Source organism: Pestalotiopsis fici (assembly GCF_000516985.1).
Source record: "Pestalotiopsis fici W106-1 unplaced genomic scaffold PFICI_Scf_6, whole genome shotgun sequence".
Taxonomy (NCBI): Eukaryota; Fungi; Ascomycota; class Sordariomycetes; order Amphisphaeriales; family Sporocadaceae; genus Pestalotiopsis; species Pestalotiopsis fici.
In genome coordinates, this window is record NW_006917096.1 from 3,336,234 (window position 1) to 3,346,235 (window position 10,002).

Sequence of the window (10,002 nt, forward strand, 5' to 3'; positions counted from 1 at the left end):
CTCCAATGGAACGAAGCGGCCAACTCCACTGGAGGGGGATTTGCGGAGGGGCCAATCAGTGCTGAGGGCTAAGACGCTGGCTCAGCCAAAATTGCTTGCGAGTAAACAGCGCTGGATGATAGGGCCACTCACTACTCGTGAGGTCCCAGCGGAGCACCGTTTAGTTTTAGCAGGACAGCGTCAAGTCTCAACAAGGCTAGACAGGGCCTTCTAAACAGTGTTCCGTAGAATTATCTACTACATGCGAAAATAACATGTGTATCGTAATAAGGTAGGTAGGTATGTAGTTGCAGGGCTGCTTTTAGAGAAGCCCTCACTTTGAAGTTCTGGGTCATGACAGTATCCTACACTACATGACACTAGCGCACAGGGAAGGCACTGGGAAGCGGCATTGTTCCTCTTGTGTCGGCTATTTTCCGAAGCCCGAAACACGACACACTTGCGATTCTGTAGGGCGAGAGGGCGAGCGAGCTTCAGTGTCAAAATGTCAATGCAATTGATGTCACTTTGCTATCAATGGAGAGGGTCTGCAGATCTCTGTTCTTTCTTGTCTGTCCAATCCGAGCCTTCCGTTATTGATACATTCGTCTCCCCCTTCCTTCCTTCTATCTCCTGCTGCATTCGACGCATTGGCAATTAATTACTTGCTTGCATCTTGGGGAGCATAAACGCCGCTGCAGTCTCCGTTATTCTCCGCTTCTAGGCGAACAAACGACATGCCGAGGCATGGAACCTCACGTACAAAGTAAGAGATTCAGATTCCACACAATTTTTTTTTTTTCCTCCTCTTTCGCGGTGAGTGAGATTGGTTCCGGGGGTGCACGCTCGCTCAAGGTGAGTGCGTGAGCTACTGTCGTTTCCGGCATTGGGCCGCGGAATCAACCAGGGGTCTTTGCCAATTGACATACCGCCTTCCTCTGGGTCTTTGGTCTAGGTACTCTGTCTAAAAGTGTACGACTACGGACTAAAGAGTACAAAAAAATTCAAGACTAGAAGCCCAAGGAAGAGAAGAGCCCTTCCGCAATTCCGAGACCGTTCCCTCGTCAGAAACAGCGCGAACGCGAGGCTGGCTGGCTGCTTGCCTGCTCTGGAACCACCCCTGGCCCGCTAGGTACAGCGGCGAAAATCGGGTCACGCACACCACGGGACAGCGGATTAATTGGATCACTCTGTTCGTGAACGGAGGCGTGCCCAACACCTAAAAAAGGCCACTATGGGAGCCACCTTGTGCAGACCATGTGGACCTTTGCTCCTATGAGGTGTCAAACATTTGCAATGGCTTGAATGGGCTACTCTCAGGAACATACTCGTAGCGTACGTATGCAGTGTATGTAGCACATATGCATGATTGAGTTTACGGTACAATAAATACCCGTCGGTGTCGAATACTACATGCACTACTGCCAGCTGCTACTACTTGTATGGAGTATGTAATACACGATGCATCTTTCTGCGGGGAGATCCGCTTGCGAGCTCTGTTGCTCAGACGTCCTCGTCGTCATCGTTCCTGTGCCCCCCTGCAGTTGTATGAATCAGATAGGAGTTCAGTCAGCTGCTTGGGAGGCCGCTGGAACTATCGGAGTCCAGAGCGCCGCCCCAGTCTGCAAAGGTGAGCACGGAATAAACGTCTAGTACGTATAGTAGAATCACCGTTGCAAAAAGGCAGAAGAAACAAAAGGGGCCGTGTGACTACCATTGTATTAGTCGACATTTACATAAGACCAGGAATCGGATTCGTCGAGGGCAGCAAGTACGTGTAAAAGCTCATGTAGTATGTGCGTAGTCTAGATTGACGAGTCACAATACTCGAAATGGTTGGTCGCTTTGACGGTAACTTGGATGATCGGCCGTAAATGAAATCGCGAATTGTGTGCAGGATCTAGACCATGGCATTCATGATCAACATAGATGCCCGCCAAGCTTCAGCAGCTGTGTCGCAGCCAATTGCTCTACTCTATCCACTATTTCAAGCTAGGTTGATTAGATCCTTGTCGGTTGGGTAGACTTTGTTCGTCACGAGTTCTCCCGAGGACGCTATCGTGAGATGATACAAATCAAAGTCCCCTTTTTTTATTTTGTGTGATTTTTGACAATTTTTTTTTTCTCTGTCTGTCCCTCTCCTTGCGATAACCCCACTTCAAGTCCGTGTTGTTAAAGTACTAGGTAGGGGCCTCGCTCAAGTTGCCCCTCCCCCTCATCCGTCCTGCCCAGTCGTAGTAGTTAGGCGGTGGCATCAGTCCCCGATCTCCACGGGGCTCCCGCAATTTTGAGAATGGACGGAATGGCTTGGCGTTTCCCAGGATTTAGGATTCAGCTTGGCTCTTTCTCGTGACTTGACTGTCAACCACTCGATCGGGTCCAGACCTGTCGTATATGAGTCTGTGTGTACAAGGTAGCCGGTTTCTTTTTTGGGTCTGTCTTGGCTACATGTGTCAACGGTATTGATCTTCAGTGTATAAACTATACATGCTGTATTGTGCACGAAAGCAAAGAGTCGTCATCCACCGATGCCAAACTCCACGTCTTCAGGTAAGTGTGATGGAATATATGTACAAACTTGGCGGCTTCTCCGCTTCTTTTCAAGTATCGTCGTTGCAGATCTCCCGGCAGAGCTGCCCAGGACAGAACTGGCCTTTCTATGCTTGGGAAGGTGGCATTTCTTGGGCAGTCCAACTTTTATTTTTCCTAAAACCAACGCATCTTAATCAATCGGCTCCCTCGCGTCTCCCCTTTTCTCTTCTCTTCTGTCTGTCTGTCTGTCTGTCTTTAGGAACCTCGAGGGCCCTATGGAGACACGGGCACGATCGCCCCGCAGCCTGCAGATACCACATCTACATTACATACTGCGCCGCCATCTATAAACGAACCAACTTGCCAGCAGGTATGTACATAGTAATAATAGTGTGCATGAGGCTTGCATTGACCAAGAGCTAGCATGCCCTATCCAAAAGGTGACCCCTTCGTCATGCACAATCCCAAATCCGTTCAAGTTGGTGGCTCAGTAGCCAACCAGACGGCAGCATCCTGGGGTGTCACGACAGATGCTAGGCACGCTACCCAGCAAGCGAATGACTAGGATGACTATCAACCCTCGACTTGCTTCCGTGCTTTTCCGATGTTTCTGCCTCTATTACTACTTCAATATCAAAACAATTGACGACGCAAAGCAAGATGCGGAACCCAGCAGCACATCATATTGAGGTTTCATGGATGGCTTGGAGATAACGCATGCAACCCAGCTTGAAACATTTTGGGCCGTGCCGATCACATACACCATCCTCGACCTCGATCACGGCTTCAATGGCGGATAAAGTGAACGCCGGGTCGTACAAAAGGTCAGAAAACAGTCACGTGCCCTCAGTCATCTCTCGATCAAATGAATTCGCATACATCATACAAACGAGTTTCAGTATTGTCTATCTCCTTTGCTTAACTCCCATGATTCTTCTTTGGACAACGAGAAGCACCGGAACAAATCGAACATCACGGCATGCCATGGGACAACTATAACCCATGTCAAAGACAATACATACATTAGCTTGCTAGTGTTTCGTCTACTACGAGAATAATAATCGGCATCGCGATCCACACCCCCGGAAATGTGTAGCCAATTCACACCCTGAAAGGACCCGGGAAAGCCCGGGCACTTATAGACTTTTCCTTACTTTATCGAAACCACCAACAGTCACAAGGTGATCAACCTCCAAAAGGACTATCCCATTATCCTAGTCGGGTAGGCAAAGTCGGCATCATGAAGGGAGGCAGCCTATGTCCAAGCAAACCGAGTCACCGAAAATCTCGATTGCTGTCTTTTATCTGCCGGCAGTTGCGGTCAGTTTGGTTTAAGAAATCACTACATACTGCATGGTCGTTTTTGGACCGTTTGATGTTTTTACCGCTGAGACTTTCTTGTGCTAATACAGATACTACTTGGCCCAAATAGTAAAATTCGTCTGATGGTAGTCGTCAAATCAGATTTCCATGCTTACCTAGTGCCAAGTCCATTGACCTGACTAAATCCTCCGCGCATCACAATTTTTTCCCCTCCCACCCCCTTCTCTTATTCCCCCCGCATAGCAGATCTGCGTTTTTCTGGGGAAGGGAGAAAAAAGGAAGAATGACTTGGCACTTTCGTCATGTCTACGCCTACTTCCAAACAGGCCGCATCCCGGGAGACTTGACACGACTGCGCCCGTCTGCCGCCCCGGAATAACGGAGAACCTGGAGGGACTTGATCGGTGAACAAAGCCCGCCCTTTTGTCCGTGTCCCCCTTCCCTTACCAACACGGACCCAAGAGGACTCCATGCCCAGATCTCGTGAGGCGATAAAGTTTTGCTGACATCATTCGCGACCTTCCTGGTGAAAGATATCTTGTCTAAATATGATTGCTCCGTAAATGTGAACCAGAGTGGTGAAGCGCGGGCTTGATCCAATCTCACTGTCTTTACTACATATACTTTGCCACCAAGAGTTGAGATGAAATGAAAAACAAGCAGAAATACTTGATACACGAATATTCATCACAACTAGGAAAAAGGAAAACATGAATAATTGTGGGAAACAGTAGCAGAAGCAATGCGGTGAAAGGGAGTCAATGCCCGCGGATCACGGGCATGGAAAGTCTGCCTTTAGCTCACTTCTAGATCCGAAACCAGTTTCAATGGAAGTAACATTGCGTTGCATAGCATGGAATGCACTGTGATTCGTCATCTGATTCGGTCGTAAGGATAATTGAACTTGACTAAACGACAGGTTCACAATTCATAAAGTGACTCCATTATCCATTTAATCACAATGCGCACTAGGCCAAAGGCTATGTAGCCAGTAGACAGAAAATGAAAAGAGACGATGTGTTTACAAATAAAAAGACGTGGATTAGATTTCATTGGAAGACATGGGTCTCATAACTTATTGCCCGCAGCTGCGCTTGAAATAGTGAACGTGATCGTGTGTCTATTGTCTTATGATCCCACGCTATCTACTCATATCTATCATCTTCTGTGGACTACACAAACCGTGCTATACTCATGTTGATATTTTATGACATTTCACTCCTCGTTGTTGAAATGCCTCAAGCATGACGAAGGAGAACAAAAGCACTCGCTACGTACAAGCACCAGCAAGGCAGGAAACATTACTCAGGGATAGTCCACCAAATACAAATGCTGATTGCTATGGCAGTGGTCTATAAAGGGATTGACTCATCTATAGTGCCGCCTTTTCATTTCCATCGCCCGACAACGGCGGGTCGGCTCTATTCTTGACGTACTTGTCAAACCATGTGAGCATTTCGTGAACAACATGCTCATTAGTCTCCTGGGCACTATACGCATGGGGCTCATGCGGAAGAACAACGAGGCGAGAGACGCCGCCATTGCCACGAATAGCCGCGTACAGCATCTCGGACTGAAAGAGCTTGGTCCCCGGGTTGGCGTCGTCGGCGCCGTGCATGAGCAGCAGGGGCGCCTTGATCTTGTCGGCGGCGAGGAACGGCGAGACCTTGTAGTAGACGTCGTGCGCCTCCCACAGGGAGCGGCGCTCGCTCTGGAACCCAAAGGGCGTAAACGTCTTGTTGTAGGACCCGCTGGTGGCGACGCCGGCGCGGAACAGGGCCGAGTGGGCCACCAGGTTGGCCGTCATGAGTGCGCCGTGGCTGTGGCCCGTCACGCCGATGCGGTCGCGGTCCACCACGCCCAGCCGCACCGCCTCGTCGACGGCCGCTTGCGCGTTGGCCACGAGCTGCTCCAGGTATGTGTCATAGGCCTTTTTGGGATCGCCAATGATGGGGAATGAAACTCGGTCAATGACGGCGTAGCCGGCCAGAAGGAGGTAGCTGTACTTGGCCAGGCTGGTGAACTGCTTCAGTGAGCCCACAATCTGGCCCGCTGTCGACGCTCCCGCATAGTCTCGCGGATAGGCATAGAGGATAGCAGGCAGGCGAGTGCCCTCCTGATAGCCGGGCGGAGTGTACAGCTTGAAGGACAACTCCAGCCCATCTTCGCGCTTAAACTTGACGAGACGCTTCTTGATTTGGCGCACAGCTGGTGTTGGATCGACGTCGTGGGTGATGGCTACGCTGTCGGAATCCCAAGTGGCCTCGCGCTCAGCGGCGTCGATTCGTCCCGAAAGAGATCGGCGGAAGATGTTGGGCGGGTCGTCTGGCGATTCTCTGCGGGTGAGGAATGTGTTGGTGTCTGACTTGTCGAAATCAACAAAGTATTCGTAGCAAGACTTGGAACTACGGAAGAGGCGTTCGGTCTCCAAAGACTTGAGGTCAAGCCGGTCCAAGAAAGGACGATCACCATCAGGTGAAGAGCCGTTCCCGGAAAGGTAAATCGAATCGCCTTCTTGTCGCATCACACGAGCTCCATTGGGAAGTTTGCGATACACTGGTGTACCCGGATGATCATACCTCTCTTGCATCGAAAAGTCCCAGAGCAGCCGCCGGTTCTCTGGTTCGTCAATATTGAAGATGTAGCTGCGGTTCCATTTCTTGTTTATATCATACTCGGACAATATCGCCATGTCTGAACGTTCGCCCCAGCGAATGTGTTCGAATCGGTACTCGGTGCGAGTGACCTCTTTAGGGGCCGCATCAAAGGGAGCTTCCAACAACATGATCTTGTCACGAGCCGGAACGCTGACGCCAAAGTCACCTCCATCCAGGGCTTCAGCCCATACGAGGGTGGCCGGTGCATTGGCCCTCCAGGAAAAGAGCCTAGGGCCTGTCCTGACGCCCTTGATGGGAACGCGCTCTGCCAATGGGAGTGAAGCAATGGTTTGTTTGGAGACTGATTGACCCTCCAAGTTGGACCAGATCTCAATGTTTCGGGGGAAACGGACATGTGTTGTGATGTGAGAGTAGGGTCGCTGGATTGTTTGGACAAGTAGATACTTTCCATCGGTCGAGGGGTCGAGTGATAGGAAGCGGTCGACCTCGCCAACATGTCTCGTCTCCAAAGTAGATGCATCGACAAGGGCGAGTTGAGCAGCAGCGTAGTAGTCGAAGAGATCCTCATCGTGTGCATTTTTGAGGGTATCGCGAGTCTCGTAGGTGCTACTCTGTCCCTTTTCACCGTTGGCCTCGAGAATGTCAGGACCTGAGAGGGTGACGGGCGTCGACGGTGGTGCGCCTAGATTGGCTGGCACGAGTTTGACAAGCAGTGTCTTTTGGTCTGGCATCCATTGCAGCGTGTCGCCCAGCATGGGATTGAGGCGGACGTTCTGCACTTGCTTGACCACGCCCGTCTGGCCATCACCGATCCACAGCTCTACAGCCTCGTCGGTGATGTGACGAAAGGCAAAGAACCGACCGTCGGCGCTCCAGATTGGGGAGCCGAGGCGGGCATTGTCAAAAGGGAGTTCGATGCGCGTTCGCTTGCCGTGGGGAATCTGCACGAGATCGTAGCGGTAGGCGCTAGGAGCAAAGCCGCTACCGCGAACATTGTCACGTCGGCTGTGGTTGTGAGGCTCGACGCGAACGCCGGCCAAGCGCAGGAAAGGAGCAGCCAAGCGTTCAATGGGAGGATGCTTCTCCCACTGCACCATGATCATGCGATCAATAGTCGGGCTCAGGACCGGAACAGCAGGCGAAGGCGCCTGCATGACGTCCAAGATGTCCTTGGGCGGCTGGGCGTAGCCCGAGGTGGGATTGCCATTGGAAGACATGTTGAGTTGACAGTGTAAATTGTAAAACAATGACAGACGTCAACCTTTGCAATCGTCTGTAAGAATTTGGGCCGACAACGTTATAGTTGCCAATGGTATAAGATTTTTGGTGGAGGCGGGATAAGTCAGCAGCAGGGATTAGTGGGACGAATGGGACGAACTGGAGTGAGTTTTTACCAGAAAAGGTGAGCCAAGCCCACCTTTCACACTGCGAAAATCTTTTATAGGTGCAGGGGTTCGTTCGGATGTAACGCTGCGCCTCTTATAGACGTCCCTTATCAGGTTGCTTATAATCACGCAAGTAAATCAGTGCTGCAATACGCCCCTGCAAAAGGTCCTGAGCATTCTTCCAGGCAACACTCACTTGAAAAGCCCCGCACCTCACTTCAGCGTCTATTCGAATTGACTGTGAGACTGCAACAAGAAAGGGATACGCATATGCTATGAAATCATTCATTCACGTCGTAGGACCTCTGAGGTATATCCTACTGTAGTAGACTCGTGTGTTCTCATGTCATAGCCCTTGACCTAGCTGGTATTTATCTGTCCACAAGCTTCGAGCTAGTCCCAAGTAACTAACTTTTTAAGTATACTGTTGTGATGTTTCTGAAGGTTGTTCCTGTCGGTTGCATCTGTCTTATCCTGGTGTCCTCCATTAGATAAAACCAATGGCGAGAAATTCTTTGACACAATTGATCCGGCCAAAAAGAGAGCTCGTCCTTGCAAACACTGCCCTCATCAATGAATCTCGTTACTTCCTGTTGTCACTTTCCAGTTGAGTCAATGTTTTTTCCCCCTCCTCTTCAGGCTCTTCGTGGGCTCCACACGATGCGTCTTAGTTTCTCTTCCGCATTTACATACACCATGAGTGAACGACTTTGTCAGCCACTGATAAGGAACAAACTGCCATGAGAGAGACAATAGAATGATCGCTGGAGGTCTAGCCCAAATGACTGCTAAGAAATGCAACGACCATCTGTGATGGTTGTTGCGGTACTTTCCCCCAATATATCAATGGGTTCGGTAGGCAAGTTTTGAGGTGTCAGCGCTTATTGCCGACACTATTGTTGCGCTTTTGAGAAAAAGACACTTCGGGGAAAGGTGGTGTGATATATAAAAAGCTACGAGCCGTCCTAGGACGGAAAACCCAGGTACTACGGTACCCCGTGGGGGTACCTTGCCCGAAAGTTTTACTCTTTGAGGCACAGGATAGGCTCGCAGGAACTTGAATTTTTGATGTCGGCTTGGCAACCGGCACGTCGAACTGCTTTTGGTCTCGAGTCTGGGCCCGAATCGTGATCTTCGTGTCTCTTCTGCGGAATTGTTGAAGCCATCACGGTGACTTCCGATGACTCGCAAAGTCCCATCAAACATTCTTCGCGGCTCTTCATGGAGAGGGTCATTGCGGTCTCTCAGGATGGTCCTGAGGATTCAACGGATTCACAGTGACGCTGATTGAGAGTAGGCGCAAGAGCTGACGGGTCGATCCCCTAGACGTTGGAGCATCTTCTCCACCTGCGTTTCAGGCTTTTGCACATTATCTGAAAGGATGATAATGTCGCTCATGTCGGCGCTGCAACAGTCTTCCAGATGTCCCATCGGGGTATTGGGGATGTAGCGCTGAAAGGCGGATGGTCAATTCGAGAGACCAAAGGTAAGTACATTGAGCTGCCTCTGGCTGTGTTGTCAGCCAGAGAGCTATTAGCAGTCAATGATAGTACATTGTTCACCATGAAATCCGCGAAAGAGAGAAGAATCCCTCATATATCGTTCTAGGACAATGAAAATGAATGTCACTGTGCACCTAGGGTTGATCTATTTCTTACGTTCTTCGGAGTCTTTGCATCCTTGGAGCCAGCTGCCAAGGAGTTCTAGATGCTCATCGTTCGATGTCGGCCGACCAAATCTGGCCATAATAGATGAGCACAATGCAACAACTTGTCTTACTTGGCACTCGAGGAAGTAGTAAGAATAGAATTTGAAAATGAAGAGGGATGAAGTTATTGAGCCGAGGAGAGAGTGTCTATGCATATTTATAGTGATGGAAGATCTAGACATGAATCAGTGAGCGTCACATATTGACTCATAACACCACTGGCTATCAGTGCTGGGACTAAGTCAAGTCGATTTACTTAACAAGTCGGACTTACTTGAATAAGTAAGTAAGTATTCAATTTTCTCCAGACTTATAAGTAAGTCCTTTTTCGAGCCAGACTTGACTTGACTTGATAAAAGTGCATACCAGGTATATATAAGGAGGAAATATGCCTACCTCGTAGGTACCTAGGCGCCGTTGGGACGGCCTTTAGCTGTAGGCCCGTGCACCCCCCCCC

The 10,002-nt window shown here is 50.0% G+C and overlaps 1 protein-coding gene across 1 annotated transcript; it reads right to left on the reverse strand.

Annotated features, from left to right (window-relative positions):
* Window positions 1-5,206: 5,206 nt before the first annotated feature.
* Window positions 5,207-7,669, reverse strand: PFICI_09474 (uncharacterized protein; the record flags this gene model as incomplete). Its single annotated transcript, XM_007838055.1, has 1 exon — window positions 5,207-7,669. One exon carries the CDS (start codon window positions 7,667-7,669, stop codon window positions 5,207-5,209), a length of 2,463 nt encoding a protein of 820 aa, XP_007836246.1.
* Between the last annotated feature and the right edge of the window lie 2,333 nt (window positions 7,670-10,002).